Source organism: Lucilia cuprina, chromosome 2 (assembly GCF_022045245.1).
Source record: "Lucilia cuprina isolate Lc7/37 chromosome 2, ASM2204524v1, whole genome shotgun sequence".
NCBI lineage: Eukaryota > Metazoa > Arthropoda > Insecta > Diptera > Calliphoridae > Lucilia > Lucilia cuprina.
This window is the reverse complement of record NC_060950.1, coordinates 37,690,452-37,711,768: the sequence shown is the minus strand read 5'-3', so window position 1 is coordinate 37,711,768 and position 21,317 is coordinate 37,690,452. Positions and strand designations below refer to the sequence as shown.

Sequence of the window (21,317 nt, the reverse complement as noted above, 5' to 3'; positions counted from 1 at the left end):
AATTGTAATGGCATAGTGATAATTACATGAATTTATTACAAGTATACGTAGATAAATGGCATTTCATTCACAAACAAATTTAATACGTTAATTTGTTTAAATTTTTATATAAATTTAATATATATAAAAAAGTTTTACAAAATTCATAAACAGAAAATAAATGTGTACTTACGTCTTTTTTCTTTTTCTTGTAAAGTTGAAACCATTGGATCTATAGCTATGAAATTTTCAGAGATGATGCTAATAGACCTAAATTATCGATTTCTATAAAAGAACGAAAATCGAAAATCAAGTCGCTTACGTCCATTTTGCAAAAAGGGCTCGATATTATCAAAAGTAGACAATTTTTGGCTGGGACGCTTTGTGAAAGCGAGGCAATATTAAATATTGAAATTCACTAAAAAAATGAATTATCTATTTACTTATATTTTGTTTTCGAAAACTACTTTAAAGAACAAACGTCTTTCCTACAATTTTTAAAACAAAGGTTTTTACCTTTTCCTATATGTTTGGAACAGAAACAAACGGTACTAAAATTTATTAAATTATTTACAAAAAATTCAAATGAATCAATCTTTCATTAATTTCCACTTTTTCCTGCCCAATGTCATTATAGTGTAACTTTTATTTTTATTGAAAACTAATCATGTTAAATGGCCCTAAATGGTTTAAGGTTTATTTCGACGTTTTTTTTACAGATTTGTTTTTAAATTTAAGAATTTTGTTGGCGCCTTTGTAATCATGAAGAAGAGAAATAAAATAAACAAGAAAATAAAGAAACTATGTAGATGGGAATATCATCATTTATATGTATACTTACATTTTTGTATGTTTCAGTGTTTTATTTTTTTTTATGGTATGTACGTATGTACGTATGTATGTGTTACGTAGATGGAGTAGTAGAGTAAAATTTATCTCAAGCGCATAAACGCCGTCTCTAATGTGGCTAATTGACTGAAAATGAAATTAAGAAATAAAAGCCAGCTGAATGATACATGTACAATTACACATACACTCAATTATTTACTCATGTAGCAAGAGGAAAAAGAGAAATGAAGAAAATGTAGCAAATCTATGAAAAAGTTACATACAAAACAAAAGACTTAAGACACAAGCATAGCTTTGAATGCAAACACAATTATAATTTTATCACATTTTACAAAACATATACAGAATTTAGGCCATATTGATGAAAAATACTTCCATACTTACTTACCCAGCAAAAACTTAGTAATAACTTGCAATTGTAACCACTTACCTATTAACATACTTCCCTCCAATGACATACATACATCACCATTTTAACCCATTACCTGGTAATGAAAGTTTTTGCTGGGTATTGCTAAGTACTTTGTTAATAAAAATCGAATTATTTTTAATTTTCTTTTGTGAATATTACAAAACATTTTATTTATTGTATAAATAAAGTCTTTGATATTGCATTCTATAATTTGCCATGACAAAATGCCAAATAATTTAAAAATTAATTAAATTGAAATGAGAAAAATAAAATATTCTAATGAATTAAAGGGATATTAATTAAATTAAATTATATTTTCTTTGTTTCTATGTAATGTCTATGACTATTAAGTAATAATTGATTACATATTTGTAGTGTACAGATACATACATTTGTAGATGTAAGTATGTTGGTATGTATGTGTTGAATTACTTGTTTAATTTAATAGTTTTAATGAACTATTTCCACAATAATAAATTTTAAATTAATTACACACTATCTAAGTAATAAGACTAACTAAAAATGCATAAATTATTTTATCTACTCACACATGTCTATACGTTTGTATGAATATATAATTATTATTTAAATTTTTCCCTAGTTATCAGTTCTAGAGATGATTGAAAATCGTATACTTTATTTAATTACAATAATTAAAATATAAATAACATTTAAAATTAATTTAATTCATTAGTTTACTCCCATTATTAAGAAAATATTGTTGAATAACTATTGTTAGTTTTTTCATTTCTTTTTTAGCAATAACTTATTAACATCGATTATAAAGAAAGAATTAAATATTGATTAATGTATAATTAAGTACATATATATAAGTGGGAAGTCATTAAACAATTAATTTATTTCAAATAAATTAATCATCTCACACAGCAATTGCCTGCAAAAACATTTAGGCTGAATTTTGCATGATGATTTTTATTAGCTGAGAACATCACTGTGACCATTTTGACGCAGCATTTCCAGTTTCAGTTCATGTTCACGAGCTTTAAGACGCAAAGCAGCAATCGAAGAGGAACGACGATCTTCAGGTGGCGTTGAGGAACGTATGGCATTTGTGTTTTGAGCGCCTGTCTGATGTTGGGGAGAATGGTGGCTCATCGAAGATTGTGGTACATTAGGTGGTGGTGGTGCTGCCACGCCAGGTGGTATTGATTGATGGGCTGACATTGGGGACAAGCCAAGACCAGGGGAATGTTGTGATTGCGGTGGTACTGTTGGTCCTGTTTGTGAGGTTACCGAGGAAGGGGAAGTGGGTGGTGATGCTATCAAATGGTTGGGCGAGTGCAAATCGGGTGATCCAATATGCATGGGTGGTTTAACTTGCATCGGTGGTGGTCTTGGTACTGCGGTCATATTGGCCAATAGTGATTGGAATGAGGTCGAAGGTGAATACATGGAAGCCATTCCTGGTGGCAGCATATGTGGTGGTGCTCTATAAGGAGAAAATTAACATTTTTAGGATAGTAACAATTTTCCATTTTTATTAGTGTTAAATTTTACCTTTGAAATTGATTAAAATAACCCGTCGGCAGCATGGGTGCTCCCGCTAAGTGTGGATACCGAAATGCTGCTATATTTGCTGAACCATCGAAGGGTTTGCGTAGATTTGCGAAACCCAAATGTGTAAATGGATTTGGTGGTAATGTTGAACCGACAACCGTTTGCATAGAACCTGGTCCACTAGGTAAATACGGGTTATAGGGATGCGACTGAGGTCCTACTTTTTCCTGTTTACGCCATTTGGCACGACGATTTTGAAACCATACCTTGAAGAAATAAATTAAATTCATTTATCAAAATACATTATGAAAAACAGTTTTTCCATCTGTTACTGTTAATTACAAATTAAAAATTGATTATGGAAAAACAACCATAAACATTTTTGTTCATTAAAACTAAACAAAAAAAACTAATTTAATTTGTTATTAAATTGTAATTTAATTATTTTCCATGAATTTAATTAACTTTATTCAAGTATTGCGGTCTGGCGTTGGTTGTTTTGTTGTAATTTTTTTTCGTTTTTATTTTCATGTTGTTGCAAAGAAGGGTTTGCAATTCTTGGGATTTTTTACATAAGAAATATTTTGTTATTTTGTAACGTTTCAATTAACTTTAGAGAAATAATATATGTATATACCTACATATCAGATTTTTGAAAATTAATGTTTTACTTAATTTATTTATTAAAACATACACATATTTTATATTTGTATATTATATTTATCTTAAAAATACATAAGGAAAATGCATTTTTTTGTAATGAGAGTAACTGAGATATTTTATTGAAATTGCTTACTCGGGTCAAAAACTTTTTCCAGCTAATACTTCTATATAGCCGATTTAAGTCACTTTAGTATGTGGTTGACCTGTGAGGTATATTGCTCTTTCCCTCCCTATTCCTTGTTTATTCATTGTATAATGTGCTATAGGAAACCCTAATCAATTATATTTTTTCTTTATTTTAGTTCTTGTGTTCATTCGTTTGTTAAATATTGTTATTGTTGAAAATTTTAAATAATTTATATGTACGTCAGATTTTAACTAATTAATGTTGAATTTGATTTAAACCCGTATCAAATGTTAAAAAATGCATTGAGTAAGTTAATTATTTCAAATTAATGATTGCTTTAAGTTGATTTTTAAATGTTGGAACGACACATATAAGTATTACATTTAGTTTTATGTTTTTTAAACCGTTTCAATCCAAACAAAATTGACATCATTTATCAGGTTAATATGTAAAAAAATAATACACATGCAAATAGAGCAATTTATGTTATTTAACACCCTTGCATATAAATTTTATAGAAATTTATTTGCACAGCATTGATATTTTTACCCGATTCTGTTTTATTATAATAATAGAAAGTTTAAAATTTTAAAAATTACTGATGTTTAAACGCCTAAAATGTTAGTCCTACATTCACCTTAAAGTATACCAGAATCACCTTCTGAATCGATTGAACTTTGTCCGTCCATCTGTATATGTAAGTTTTGTGCGCCTACAATCTTCAAAATAATATAATGAAATTTGCCACACACTCTTCTTTTTACCCAATGTCAATTAAAAATATTTAAAATTATCTCATTATATGGTACAGTCCCTATATTGCCATACCCCCGATTATACAAATTTGATGAGGTTGAACTTCAATTAATAAAATAATTTAAATCAAGTTTTTTGTAATAAGATTTTATTTCAATTTTCTGTGTATAGAAAAATCCAAAAGTACAAAAATCCTCTTCTAGAAATTTTTATTTAATAAGGACTGTGTGTCATGTATTCCTGTTCCCCACAATAGCATATCCAAAAAATCTCAGTTAAAGAATGAAAAAGTACCTAAGAGTTCCCATTGTTCAGTTAGGACCCTGCATGTTCAAATTTATGTTTTTAAGTCTAATATTTTAGAAAATTTAAAAAGTTTTATTTAAGAGATAAACAAATTTTAAAGAACGAACAAGTACTTAAAGTGTATTAAATTCTTTCGTTGTGAAAAGTGCTATAAAAAGAGTATAATTTCATATTTTTTCGTAAAAGATTTTGTATTTTAAATCCTTTCAAACATTTCATTTTAAAAATTGAAAATGAGAATTGACTAAAATTAACAAATATTGAAAAAAAGTGAAGACTCACCTGTATGCGTGCTTCAGTTAATCCAATTTTCATGGCCAGTTCCTCTCTGTAATTGAGAAAAAAAATTAAACAAAACACTATAATTAACATACACCGCTATAATTAATTTATTTATTATTAACTTTATTTATTTTGTTTGTTCATTTGTATTGTATTTGTAATTGCATTCAAAGTTAATTAAATCTAATGGTTTTTTGAACACCATCATTTATTAATTCAACTTCCCCTCAAGCTATAACGCTATTCGTCTGTCTGTCTGTGTTTCAGTTTAAACAACCACAATAACCCAACCAACATTCATATCTTCCGATACACCACTTTAAAAGTCGTTACAAAAGCAAAAATTCAAGTGAAGAACGATCAAAATAAAAATGAGAGTGGAATCTGGTTTTAATTTAATTTGTGGCAGCCGGCTGAAATACAGTTATTTATTATTTTATTGTTGTTTTTCGCTGTTTAATTTGTTGTTTTTTCTGATATAAATCATTTAGTTTGTTTGCATTAAACGTGTTTTATTTACTGTTCAATTCATGGAGATTTGTACAAAATAGAAAAAAAATAATTGAACAATTGTCTGTTTTATTAATTTAACATTAATTAAATCAATAAATCTTTTTACTTCTTGTTTCGAGTTTTTGTTTCGCAAATAATTTATTTTTTTTTTCTTAGAAAATTCTTTTATATAAAGACAAGGAAATTATTTATTCTTATTAAGATATAAAAGTCAATAGAGGCTGAGTGTGAACGACTGTGAAATTATTACAGCTAAAACCTGTTAAGAACTTTCTAAGATTTACAATGATCTTGAGTATTGTTTAAGGACTATTATTTTTATGTGTAACAAACATATCTCTCTTTTTAATTGTCTTTAATGAAAAGTAATCAATTTAACTCCAGCTACTAAATACCACTAAAGCCCACAAAAATACTCTATATATAAAGTGGCAGACAGAAAATTTATTTGGCACGTAATTAAGACTTTAAAAGTTTAAAGGTTTTATTTGTTTTATCCACGTAACGTTAATTGGTACAAATTAACAACGGCCAAACAAATTGTTAGAAAATTGCAAATTTCTTTATTTTATGTGGGAATTAGTTTAGCGCTGTTGTTGATCTTGTTAGTATTGAACGTATTGCAACGACAACGACAACAACAAAGACTTAAACAACAACAAACTTGTTTCTAATGACGACGAATGGCGTAAAATAAAAAGGGAAAGTATGTTTGTGTCTTAAGTCTTTTGATTTTCTACAGGCATGAAACCAAAATACAACAACACAGTTGTAGTATGTGTGAACAAACTAGTGGTGGTAATGGCGATCATTAGAAACTTGTTAACTTTGAAAATCATTTAAGATTTTCTATTAGTTTAAATTGCAATATAAATTTATTTAAAAAATCATAAACTTTTCTTACGATCTTCTATGACAATTAGAGCTAGAGATTTCAATTTTGTCATTGATGACTGACCAACTGACTAAGTGTGCACGTGTGTGTATATTTATTTTTAATTTGTTATTATCGTCTTGATGAAATAAAAATATTATTATGTGATAAAATCAATATCTGTTTCTAATGATGTTTTTATCAACTTTAATCTATTGTTATCGATTTGAAAACTTGTTAACATAAAATCAATTTAAAACCGTATAAAAACACAAAATTAAAACAGACCAAGACAGAAAACAAAAACAACAAAACATAAAAACCAAAGAGCATAAAATATTTAAAAACATATTAAAATATTTCAATTTTATGCCGTCCAGCCAGTAAAGCTAGCCAGCCAGCCAACCTACACACAAAATAAAATTAAAAACATCAACAACAAGAACAACAGCAACATCAAGAAGAAGAATTCATTTAAAATAGTCTTTAAAACACCAACAACATCGTAAAAATAACTAAAACAAAGTATTTTTCTTTAATTAATTAAACAAATTCAACGCACCAGCAGGAAGCCAATTTATGTGCTTTTATGTAAATTAACACAATTATCGTTTGTATCTTTGAAAGCAGCACCAGCACCAACAACAGACTCTTCTCCTTCACCTCTCACAGTCAATGCAAGATGTTGCTTGCTTGGCAAAGCCACTCACTCACCACTGATCTTAATATGATGATACTGGGACAAGAGAAATGTAAAGAAAGGGTGGGAAGCAGACCATTTTGTGTTTGGATAAATGAGTGAATGAATTGTAAATTAAAAATGCATATCAAGAGCAGATAACAAGCAGCGATAGGATGATAAGAGGGAATGACACGCGGTGTTTAAAATTATTTTCGAATCTTAAAATCATAATGAAATTTTCATTATAAAAACAGAAGAAATTTTACAAATACATGTGTATGTATAAACATGCATTATGTTGCTTTCAATGTCAGGTGTGGTTAAGCGTATTATATTTACTCTTAATTAGACGATCATTAGAGAAAACATTCATTTGACGTTTAATTAAATAGCCTAATTTCATTTTCTCATACTATGATTTTATGTTTCTCATAACAGCTATGATCCTTGACGTATATTTAATACTGCGTTTGCTACTTAGTGATCCCGGTAACATGAGTTTGTTTTACCCTAAAGAGGAAGGCCATACATTGTGCGGGAATTTGAGAAACATTAACTTGGTTAATTTATAAGGAATTGCCGAAAACAAACAAATAGAAATGTAATTCGGTAAAGCCCTGCTATATGACACATAAGATAAAAAAATAATGTACCTATCTGGAAAAAATTCTGTATAATGATTAATATACAAAAATTATGTATTTATATCAATTTCAAAAACTTTGATGTGCTTTAAAGTAAGTTTCGGAAATGGTTTTTGTATGAAAACTGTGATCAATTATGGACTGATCCAAAAAAAAAAAAAAACGATAGAAAGATATGCACAGAAAACATATTTAATTTATCCCGATATTACACTATATGCGTATTTGAACTGGGGCTATGACCACTTAGGGGCCTATCCGAAAAAATGTGTGTCGAATTTTAACAAGATAGCTTAATTTTACAATGAAATATATTAGTTTAAGTGATTTTCGGAAGTGGACCTTATATGGAAATTGGTAGAATGGTTTATATGGACACATTACATATTCAAGTCGAATTTTATAAGTTTATAGGTAATTCAATAAAATATTTGCGTTTAAGTGATTTTCGGGAGTGGTCCTTATATGATAGCCATGCACTACTACGCTATTCGGAAAAATGCTGTATAATTTGGTGAATGACACTTATACAAAACATGTTTTTGTCGAATTTTATCTCGATTGCTTTATTTATCAATGAAATACGCCCATTTAAGTGATTTTCGCTAGTGGGACTTATTCGGGAGCTATGGCCAATTGTGATGACCGTGATTGTGATTTATATTCATATTTCATTTATAGATATACAATTGTGAGTTGATACAGCTTTATTTGAGGAAATTATAAACGATTTTTTTAATTAAACTAAATTGTTAATAACTTTTGTAAGAACAAAATGTCAAATAAATTTTTTACCGGATTTTATACACAATACTTCCAGCCTAAAAATTGCAAAGTTGTTAAACTCTAGGTCTTCATTTCTAAACGTAATCGGTTTTAGAAGTTTAAATTAAAATTTAAAAAGAAAACGTGTGTCATAAACTAACCTTTTCACCATACACCATACACAAGGCATCTAAACCAACAGACATATAAACATACATAACGAAAAACACAGAACAACGCCATAAAACCATCCTACATCAAAATACACGAACAGAATTCACAAAAACAAAATACACAACTTAATGACGCCAACAGCATCCAAACATACAAACCAAAATACACAGCTTAATAAAACCAAATACATCTACACACACGTATACATCTTTTTCTAATACACAGTGTTGTTATTGCTTATTTTACAAAGCATGAAAAAATATGACATTTTTTATGAAATTTTCAGAGGTTGTCTCGGTTTGTTGCTCATATCTCCATTATTTGCCGACCGATTTTGCTGATTTTAAATAACGATCTTCTCGAAAGCATGTTTAACAGAATTATTGAAGCATCGGATTTCGCCGATATCTGGGGTCCTCTAAAAACTGATTTCAACAGACAGACAAACAGACGGACATGGACATGACTCCGCTATCTATAAGGATCAAGAATATATATATATACTTTATAGGGTCGGAAAATGATATTATAGAAATTACAAACGGATTGACAAACTTATATATACCCCTCTCACGAAGGTGTAGGTTATAAAAACACTTACCGTATTCGAACTTGGTTGTTGAAATTTCATAGAGCATGTTATTTGGCAGAAAAAAAACTTCTTATTTGCGAACATTAATAATACAAATGTTGATTTTATAATTAATGTGGGTAAGTAGAAGCTTCACAATTCCTAGATTATTTTTAAATTATATTATATATTTTAAAATATATTTCCTATAAAATATCTTTAAAAAATATTTTATATTTTAAATAATTGATTAACAAACTGTTTAAAACTAACAACATAATTATTCCCCATGATCACATAATGTGTGAGTCTCTATCAAATATGAGGAATTAATTATAGTCTAAATTCAGAGAGATTAATGTAATTTTTTTAATGCTTTAAGCGTTTAACTAATTTCACAGTTGAATATATTAATATGAATATTAACTCTCATAATACGTATATTAGACCGAGTCTCAAAAAATGGTGCTTGAGTTTCCCCTCTCAAAATATTTGCTGTTATGTAATATGATGTTTCCCAAAATATTTTCTATTATGTGTTGTGCATTCGTGAGCTGGACAGTTTTCAAGAAAATATCGTATGGAGCACACGATTTTTCAAGTTAAATTCAATATTTAACCCAGCTTCAAATAATCACGGTTATGTTTTATAATGGTTACCAAAATATTATCTAGTCTATCGATGGCCATTCGTGAGCTGAACCGCTTACAAAAAAATCGCTTTTTAGTTATTTTTTTTAAATTTTACTGTATTTCTTAAACAAAATATACAATATTTAATATCATTTGAAAGGTTTTTTTGAAGTCAAGTCCAATGGTCCGAAAAATTATGCATAACAATATTAAATATTTTACAATATGACAATTATAAGCAGACATTTGGACATGGCTTTAAACCCCCTTTCAAACGATTAAAAAACACAAACACAAAAAAAATTAAAGAAAATAATTCAAAATTACTTTTTTTAATTTTATTGGTCCAGATCACGAACGGTCATCTCTGGACTTAAAATATTTTGGGAATCATCATAAAACAAAGCAAAGTCAATTTTAAAAGCGATACCAAAAACACGTTTTTGCTTTCCATACAAAGTGAGTCGGTCTAATGTACATATTTCTGAGCCACATATGAAAGTTTTGAATATCGATATCCAGTTGGTTTTGTAAACTCTAACTCGTTTACTCCCCCATGTCGATGGCTCTTTATCATTTAATTAAATTAAAATCGTGACTAGTTTTACAAACTTCCATATGCAGATTGCATATGAATTCTTATATTTTTACTTACATATTAAATTAAATTCTTATACAACCATGATATGAATTCTATATGAATTCTAATATTTTTACTTACATATTAAATTAAATTCTTATACATTCATGATCATATAAACCGCAAATTGTTTAAATATAAAATTACAACCACAAAATATTCTTGGTAATTTTTTTTTAACTTACAATCAATTAAATTGAATTTTCATTTACAAAGCCAACACATTGAATTGCACCTTTTAAAGTCACTTCCAAATAATACGAAAAACACAATTGCCCAGCTCCCTCTCAGTTAAGCTGGCAGCAAGCCAGCTAGCAGGTCGGTAAATAAGCATATTAAAACCACTAATATCCCAATTTCAAGTACTTTTCTGCACCTCTAATAACATTAGGCCACCAACCAACCAAACACACACATTTACTACCAAACTCTATATATATTTTGGGCCACAAAAGACGCCTTCACGTTGGGCCAGAGTAAAAATTAAAAAAAATTAAATGTTGAAAACGAAAACAAAATGATAATCATATTTTGCCTAGCCAGACAACTGCAAATGTTGGCGCAACAGTAGTAAGTTTAGTTGAAAGTGGTAGCAGCGGCAACAGATGCCGTAACAGAACAACATTGCAACCAACACAAACTACAACAACGACAAGAGCGTCGGCAAATCCAATCACATTGTAAAAATTTATTAAAAATAAATTCAATTATAGAAAACATGGAAATTCATTATAAAAATTATAGTAATTACATTAAAATTATTAAAGACACACATACACACACACGATCTCTAATATCCGCAGCCATACAAGCAGACTGACTGACAGACAAACAACAATTTATAAACATTCATACACGTAAATAAATTGAAAAATAATGAAACGTACTCGCAGCTTTATTATTATTGTTGCTATTGCTGTGCATGTTGCTGTGGATGTAGATGTTGTTTGAGTATCAACAAAGATCACTTGTTTTGTAAAACGAAGTTGAGCATAAAATTTAACAGATTTTACTTGGGCTGGCCAAGATTCCATTTCATTTCAATGCAATTCTTTGCTTTTGTTATCTTTATTGCTGTTTTTGTTTACGTTGTTTTTAGCCGGTAATCATAATAATAATGCGACGATTTTAATTTAAAAGAAAAAAAGTAATTGAGGTTCAAATGTACATATCTACGAGCTGTTTAGGTCTGGTATTCAGTTTATTTTAGCCTTGATATGACGTGGAATAAGCTTTAATTATTATGGTTGTTTGCGTTTATGTTTGGGTTTAAATTTAATATTCAGCAAATAAAAAAAACATAAATTGGATTATCCGTCTAATTGAATGTCATGCTATTTTTTGTTTTAACAATTTGAAATTTAATTGAATCAAATTCTTTAAAGTAAATTAGTTGGTAATTTTATAATAAAACAGAAAACGAAAGACTTAAGAAGCAAACTTTTTATTTGCACAACATGAATGTTGAGAAGATTTATTTTTGTAACTGACACAGAATAAATCCCTGAACTTGTTTTTGGGAGAAGTGGTAAGTTTTATTTCTTATAATACTTCTTGATCATAGTTTTTTTGGAATCATTTGTTTTCATGTTTATAGCTATTTTGCAATATATTCATGGAGTAAATTTTTCTTATCTTCGGAAGTTATTTTTTGCTGGGTTTATAGGGACTTTGATCTAGACTAAATATCTATATACATACCTTGTAAATACATCTGGGTAATGGGTGCGCGAAAAAGCCTTCTCCAGTTCCTCCAACTGAAAACTAGTAAATGTGGTGCGATAACGGCGTTGCTTTCTTTTCGGCGCATAATCGTCCAATTCGCCATCACTGTTTGCATCGGAAATAGGGCTGTTGGTGCCACCACTAGCACCAGTTGTCACAATACACGAAATCGAACGGTCAGGAATGGCATCCTGATGAGCTAGTTTGGCTTCTTGTGGTAATTCCTCCAGTTTGACTTCCTCTGATATGCCCATAATCTGTATGGGCCAAAATTTGCCAATGCAATAAAAAATGCAGAAATTTCAACTGAAATGAGATGATAAACGCCAAAGAATGTTATAAATTATTTATAATTTTAAAAACAAACATATCAACAATATGATGAGAATACAACAGGTATTTATTATATTTAATTGTTTACATCATTAATACTGATTGACATTGATGAATACTAACGAACTGTGACTACTTCTACTCGTCAGTCTTGCAAATATACATACATACATACATACATACATACATACATACATACATACAATTGTATTTATATTTATATAAAAATTTAATATTGTTGTACATACATTCATATATTAGTAATATTTATTAATATACTTATATGTACATATGTAGGATTGTATGAGTAGAAGTTGGTTTTAAACATTATATTTATGATCATCATTATGAGGTTGACAATAACAATGATAATAATGATTCTAAAGAATTTTTTTTATATTTATGGTTTGTATTAAGAAAAAAAAAAAAACAAAAATAAACACTCTCATCTCACCATGGTCAAAGGAGTATAAAATATATTTCAGAAAATTTAATTGAGTCTACATTGCATTACAAACCAAATTACTAATATGGCACATTAACGTGAGCAGCGAATGGGCCGCTGCTGCAGCAGCTCACTCTCATCATCAACAAAGACAAAAAGTCGATGGAAGTCGACATTGGAAACTGTGAGTTACAACTTAATCATCAACTAACAATTAACCATAGAATTTCATTGTACGTTTCTTTGTGTGTAGAGAGTGGTAAAGGGATTTTTTCTGATTTTCCTTAGGCTTTCTGTTATTGCTATTTGTGAACGCGATCGCAATGTTACTGTTGCTGCTGTAGTTGTCAGGTTGAGGTATCAAACAATTTGTTTTAAGGTGTACAACAAACAATATCAATTCACAACTTTAAGTCACGCTTTATTCAAACACCACGCATACATTAGTGCAACTCCTTCATCACACAATGTACTGTCCAGCTAACCATATATACACATGATGGACAGAGGAGTAGGTACAGACACTTGGACGGATGGATGGACAGACAGTCAGGCTGTTTCAGAAATACATACATAAATAATTAAATAAATGAGCAAAACGAATCTTCTGTTCTCAGTCACTTTTGGAAGCAACAACAACAAGAACCTTACTATGTATTTACTTCAAGTAGAAATTGTTGACTGGATTTTCATTTCAGATTTTATTAAGTACGAGAATGTTGAAATAAAAATTTACCATGCAATCCCATTTGCTATTCAACACATTATTGAATGCGTGAACAGCATCATTCCAAAAACGTCTCTAAAATGAATTCCATGAAAACTATCCGAAAGGCACACGACCAATCAACACATACAAATAAACTTACAGACACTCTTCCTATACATGCAACAAACTGAATTGAATTTATTGTATAAATAAACAAATGAATTTTTGCATAAATAATGAAGTTGATGCTGGAATCGTTTCGAGTCCTGGATACTTAATTGATTTTCTTCAATTTTAATACCTACAAGCAATTATGCACCATTAAACAACAGTAACAACATCACATTAGTTTAAGTTATGCCAGGGATGAGGAGATATTTTATTGAAAGTTTAAACTATTTTTTAATGTTAATTAAAGAATAAAAATTTACACCGTTTCACTCTCCCACTCCCACTGTGTCTGTCTGTGTACTTCCTTAAAAAGCGATATATTTAAGAGCCATCATTTCTAGTAGTTTGCAAAAATTAATCATTTAACCTGCGCTAAAAAAGGAATAAATGCATTTTTACAATTTATAAATAGATAATGATATAGGTAATGATTGGTGTAGCTGTCCATCATGCATATAGGGTATCCTTCATAATTATTTTAATTTCAATGCATGCCCAAATAAAGATTGCAAAATAGTAAAGGAATATTCATCAAGTGTTTAATGATGCTTAAAAAAAACAATGTGTTCACATACATATATTTTTTTTGTAATTTTCAAACATATGGAAGATTTCATTTCAATTGCCCTAACTTTTAAAAACGATGTCCTAGAAATAATTTTTATTTAATTTTTAATTTTTTTACTTTAGTCGTTTTATGGTCGCTTAGTGAGATGCAAGTAGGATATCTACCAAAATACATATATGTTTTCTTACTCAAGACAAAGGTTGTATTATATATCTATAGATGCTATCCATTTTAAAATGTACTATTTAATTACTAATTTTCTGAATAAGGATATCTACTCACAAAAATGATCGAATTAAGGAAAAATGTAATAACTTTGTAGTTTATAATCAGTACGTTAGGCAGTTCCATTTACCAAAGAGGAAGTATTAAAGTTTAAGTACTGGTATATTCCTAATTCATATTTAAATCAATCCCGATGAGTACTTTATCTGACTATAATTATCTCTATTAAATAGGATTTTTATGGCGCAAAGACACCGGTATTTAAAAAATGTGTTATGTTAGAAGCTAAATTTGACTACTTTGAGTTAAAAGTACGTGTTCCCTCTTCGATATATCTTAAACAAAAATGCAGTTTTTGAATTGTTTAACATTTTTTTGTGCTTCTCTTAAATCTAAGGTTATGATTAATTATTAAATATAATATAAACGAAATTAACCCTTTACTTTAGAGACAACAAAAATGATTTTATAACATATATGTCCAAATATGTGTTTTTAAATTCAAAACATGATATCTCCAAAATGTGACGAAGAAATTCTGAAATTAAGTCTCAAATATTATAAAAAAGTAAGCCTTTTTAACTATGGCATAGCTTCCACCTAACACTCTTTTCCCTTACTTAAGATTTCTTGAGTTCAAATGATTAATTTCAGTCCATAACAAGTCATCATAGCACGATCTTGACACTTTTAAATTTCGATATTTAACACTGAAAGTTCAATAAATTGTTCGGAATTAAATTAATTTTTAGAACTAGAATACTACTAAAATTCAATAAATAATAAATGTAGTAATTATGAACCGAAACAATTAACACCACTGAACCATATAGTAGTACATCACAAAATATTGCTTGAAATCTGAACAAATAAAATTAATTAGTTAGAATAACAAGAGAAAATTGATTTTTTTATTTAACATTGAAAGTGTTAAATAAAGGTTCTGTTTACATGCATTCAACTTACTATCATCATTATTCATTCATATGAATACATATATGAATGAATTCATGAATACGATGATAACTCGTACTCGTTCTCAATGTAAGTCATTAAATCGCAACACGTTCATATGATAATATGCCTGTCAATAGGAACAACATGATAACTGCCAAAGAAGCTACAATATATTTGCCGTTTTCGTTTTTGTTTGTGTTGTTTTTTTAACATATCGCTTTTTTACGCGATGTTATGGTAAAACATTCATTAATCACTAAAAGATATCAAAAGAAACTAAAAAAACAAACAAACAAATAAACAAAACTTAACACCAACCTTAATGGACAGACAGATAAAACACCACAACAACAGAACATCTTTAAGATACGGATATAAAAACAATCGGATAAATGCGCAAATGCGTGTAAATCTATGTGTGTATTACAAAAACATACAATTTATCTGGAGCATGTTTTGTGGCATTCAACAATATGTAAGTGTATCATATCACAAGGTACGTGGTGTATATTGCCACACTACTCACTTACTCACTTTCTCACTTACTTACTGATGACAGACTGCAACATCATGTTGTATGGTAGTATCTTCATTAATAACTGACTATAATTTATACAACATCCAAATCCAGCAACAACAAAACGAAAAACTTTAAAAACAAAACTTCATCTTAATACCGAATCAATAATCGTATAAATAAAATAAAGAAAAGAAAATTTAACATGATCGCTGTACGATCAAATTCGTTGATACGAGAGTAAATTTAACATTTCTATTAAGATTACAAGATGCAAATGTATTTACGTACGAATATTTCTACTCCATGTAAATGTGAATGTGAAGAATTAATGCAAGTGTAAATGTGTGTGAATGTGATGCAATTGTTAGTTATAGCATATGTTGCATCATCGCTATTTAATGCAGACAACTGATATTACCAACCAACTGCCACAGATATTTTACCACAATCACCTTAACAAATATACATACATGTGTATGTATGTGTATAAATGGTCGTTTTGGCAAAAGAGAAGAAACAAGATGTTATGACCTCCTTAAGAGGAAATCAATGTTTCTTCTCCTCTTTCTGCATTTACTTACACTCTCACAATATTTGGAATGAATCGGTAAGAGTGTATTTCGGTGGCAATATTAACAGGAAACTGCTAATAAGTTCATGAACTATTATGATTTTAATTTACGTCAAGTGTGAAATAGCAACACGAAGAACATGAATTGCTTGAAATGTGTGTTAATAATGCAACAAGACACACGGTAAATATTTCAAACGCAACTGTTTAAAAATTATAGCACAAATGGTGTGGAAATTTTTCAAAATGATTTGTGTTTAATAAGCACTCATGGATTGACGTAAATTTATAGAGGACATTGTGTTGGTACATGGAGAATAGCGATTGGAAGGGAGATTAGAAGGAGAAGAAATTTGGTAGTGAAATGCACCCAATTATTCGACCGCGCTCCAGATAATTATTAGCGTTCCAAATCTATGGAATCTCTTACCATATAGTTTCCGGTAAGTACCGTCGTCGACACCTAAACAAATAATTTAAATAATAGTGCAACATGCTCACACCTTATCAAATATCTTGGAAATATCTAAAACGATTATCACTTTAGGAAAAGTTGAAAGGTAGTTTTATTTAGATCAAATCCGAAGAAATATACCTAGGTCACTATCGGGTGTGTTGGGAGCTTCCTTTCATTAAAATTTTTTGTTGATACCCAATGTTCGAAATCTCAGATTCCAGGACTTATTTTTATGCGAATAAATCTAGGCTCAATTTGTTTCCAAAATTAAGAGAAATCCATGTAGCAATGAGTTCCTAAGTGTATTTGCTCTAATGTTACCCTTGACTTAAACATTCTATCTGGGATCAGTGTAGCAAAGTTCCCGACATATTCTGCGTCTGATATGCGACAGCCCATATCTGATACATCTAGCATAGCTTAAATTGAGAATCAAAAGGTAAAAATTTTCAAAAAGGAAGACTGAAAGTCTCCCATAATTGTTAATAGCATCAAAGAGCACCGCTTTAAGGGCAGTTGTGCAATGCCTCTTAAACTTATCCCTACGAGCCTTTTCGTATGTAAAAATTGGTCGTTTCATAGCTAATTTTGAAACCTAACGAAGTCTGGATGGCGAAAAAATTTAAAATTACTTAACTTATTTTTACAATCAATGAAAATGTTTGAATAACATAAGAATAACACAGATTAAGTGTGTATGTGGAACAGTAATCGATTCTATGATTGCAAATGAAATCTCTGCTATAATTTTAAACTTATCTATTTAACTCTTTGATTTTTAAAGAAATATATATCGTTAATTTAATATGGAAATGTTTTACATTTTGTGATAAAATTTTTTATAAATTTGTTTTGTTTGCTTTAAGATTTTTTTATGTACACAAGTAAAATATCACCCGAAATTGAGTTATAAAATAATAAACGCCAAATAAAACTTCCCATGGTGTTGGGTTGCAACAAGTGATGATTATTGGTTGTTGGCTGATATTTCAATCTTTAATTTTTATGTTAACAAACTAAACAGCATGCAAAAGCGTTCGAGCAAGTGTGTAATACAAACAGATCGATCGATCGGACACGTACAAATTCATTAACTGCTGCTGTATGTGATTAAAGATCAAATAATCGTGTATAATTTTAATAAGATTACAAGGGAATAATATAAACTACAAGGTACTGGTATGGTATTCTTTAACAATTCTTTATAACTTGCTGTTTCTTCAAAAAGAGAAATCTAGAATTATTTATTGTTGTTGGATTTTATTTATTTTTAATAATATTGTTTTTTCTTGAAAAAGAGCATAAATTACAATTGTTCTCTCGAACTGATTTAAACTTATAAAGGATTTATAAAACTAATGTTCACATAAATGTTATTCTTTATGCCTTTAAAATTTAATTATTTTTTTATTATTTAAAATTTTTTTTTAAAGTAACAAAAAACTAGATGTATGGTCTCGTGTCAAAAAATGCAATTAAACATAAAAAATATAGCATTAACAAATAAATATATATATATTTATAAAAAATGTTAAAATTAAATTAAACAAAACACTTGCAGCTTGTATTTTTACAGAAAATTAATATCAATACTATTTTAATGACTTAATAATTATCGTAATGTAAAATTTATTTAATTATGTATTTCTTTTTACATCTTGTTTTCATCAATTGGTCATCTGGTATTTTGCCGGCTTGTAATACATGAAACAAATAATTCCCACAATAATTTTTGCTTGGAGTTGCATATTTCTTCTTGTTTTGTTAGTTTTTTTCTTTTGTTAAGTAATAAACATCAAAGGAAAGAAAACACGGAGTGGATGATGATAAAACACAACAATTCAACAAATAAACATAAACATTTAATTACCGATCATCATTCCAAGAAATATTTGTGGCTAATAAAGTTATATGACTAAATATAGTAAAAAATAAATTTATTAATAAGTGCATAACTTTGAAAGTTTTATTGCTGAAGTTGTTTTTGTTGTTGACGTTGACTGCTGTTTAATGTTCATGTTAATATTGTTAATGTTGTTGTCATTGTTGCAGTAGTTGTAGTCGTTTATTTAATATTGAGTTGTTAGTTTGTTTGTTGCACATGCCTCGTAGCATTCACGTTTAGTAAGTTTAATTGATGAAATTCTCCCATGTAGCAATTATTTAGTTGCATGTAACAAACTTAAACAAACTATGCCACAAATACTACTAATTATTAAATATAGTTAATAAATGTTAACATTCATACATTCAAAAAAAAAAAAAAAAAAAAAAACAGCAATAAAATATGTTCGTACATACATGTCTCACTCCAAGAGTTTTAAATGTGAGTGTTAGTATGAGTGATACAATTTATTTAAGATCCAGAGTATTTAAGGAATGTATTAACGAAATATTATGTTCAAATCTTGTCCCGGATGAAAGAGACCAGAGTGTAAAACCATCTATTTGTAACTATTTAAGGCATTTGGGTCTTTAAGTCCTTATGGCCAACACTTGATGCGAAAACTACCATGATACAATGGGGGTTGTTTTACTATGGCTTTCCCTAATAACCTGCTAGACCTGGTTCCCACTGATAAACTTTTGTTGAGAAACTTTTGATTTTGTGTGTGAGAGGAAGAGATGAAATTTCTTCCTCTTTCTCTCTCACCAGGGATGGCAAAATTGGTACTATGGTACTTTTTTTGATAATATTTGATGTGCAAAAGTACCGTGATACTCCCGAGTTTTATTTGATACTTTCAGGGCTACATATAACGCCAATTCTAATTTAAAAATGTATAAATATATTTCAGAAATTACAAACGTTTAGCAAAAAAAATATTTTAGTACTTTGGATTGTAAGAAAGCTTTAACTGATGTGAAACCAGAGGTAGGTTTCACATCATATGGGTACCAGCCCACTCGGGAATAGTCGGTAAATCTCCTAAAAATAAGCAAGTCTGAAGTTAGTAAGATAGTACGTATTCGAAGTAGACAAGCACTATTACGAGCACATGCAAAATTGGATGTGCAGATTCAGACGTATATAGAGCATGTGGAGAGGACAGTGGAACTCTGGAGCACTATCTTTGCCACTGCCGGGCAATCGTCGAAGTTAGATCCAAGTATCTTGGAAGTTCCGAAATAACATTCCTGATAAACACTGGCTGGAAGATTCTTCGGAATTACCTTTAGGAAACTGAGTTTCTGAACACTGAAAATAATTCATTCAGTTCTTTTTTCACGATAAAGAGCAACAGGCCCGATTGTGGCCTTGGTGTATTTTTTCAGATTTGATGTAGTACACATCCTCCTATCAACCTAATCTAACCTAAGTACTTTGAGACTCAAATAAGGACTCTCTGAAATATATTTTGATACTGAAACAAAATCACTTTTTCCATCCCTGTCTCACACACAAAAATCAAAAGTTTCCCAAAAAAAAGTTTCCTAGTGTGAACCAGGAATGTATTACATTTCTACTTTTAGAAACTAAGAAGGAACCAAGAAGGTTCTTTTGCGTTTCGGTCTGGTTTCAGTCTCTTTCTATTTTTGTTATTTATTTATTTTCTTAATTATTCTCTATTATTGATTCTTAATTTTCTTAAAGGGAATCATTATTAACCCTTAGTCATATTCGAGTGGAGTTGGTATTTTTTTCAAAATATATTTCTAATGCCTAAAAATGTTATAGTGTCTATGGACAAAACATCGAAGTGCTTTACGTGAACACCTTCCTTAGAGTTCTAATTTCACGGTGGTCATTTTTATTCACAGTATCAGCTTTTTGACGACTTCCTATGTATTTTATACACGCCGGTGGCAATTTTTGTACATGATTCTGCCTGTCCATAATGTTTGCTCAAGTACTGAAACTATCTAATCTCTGACTAATCAATCACAGATATGGAATGAACTCTGCAGCAGCTAGAGATTTGGAAGTTTAGTTTTGTGGACAATATTAGACGCGGTCTTTTTCCTAATAGAATTGACCTTACAAAAGAGCATTTTGTCTTGGTCATATTAATATCAGTATATGAAAACACAATTCAGAAAATTGTAAATAAGTAAATTATATTACAAAATTCTGTTCCAATTATCGACATACTTATGTATGTGTTGGTGCTTTCATATATGTATATAATAGTAATCGATCTGAAAGATTAATTCATTCTTTTAAAAACCTGAATTTATATGATAAAATAAGATGAAATAAAACAACAGGAATCACTGAAATTAAACAACAACAAAAACAGACAAAAA

General features: G+C 29.3%; 1 protein-coding gene across 1 annotated transcript in view; it reads right to left on the bottom strand.

Annotated features, from left to right (window-relative positions):
* Positions 1-1,381: 1,381 nt before the first annotated feature.
* LOC111676186 (homeobox protein aristaless) overlaps positions 1,382-21,317 on the bottom strand; it is a 41,834-nt gene continuing 21,898 nt past the window's right edge. The window contains exons 2-5 of the mRNA XM_023437107.2: positions 12,090-12,419; positions 4,893-4,938; positions 2,759-3,024; positions 1,382-2,690 (exon numbers count right to left, since the gene is read on the bottom strand). Coding sequence (XP_023292875.2) covers positions 2,177-2,690; positions 2,759-3,024; positions 4,893-4,938; positions 12,090-12,367 — 1,104 coding nt within the window. The 5' untranslated portion in view covers positions 12,368-12,419 and the 3' untranslated portion in view covers positions 1,382-2,176. The remainder of the gene's footprint in view (positions 2,691-2,758; positions 3,025-4,892; positions 4,939-12,089; positions 12,420-21,317) is intronic.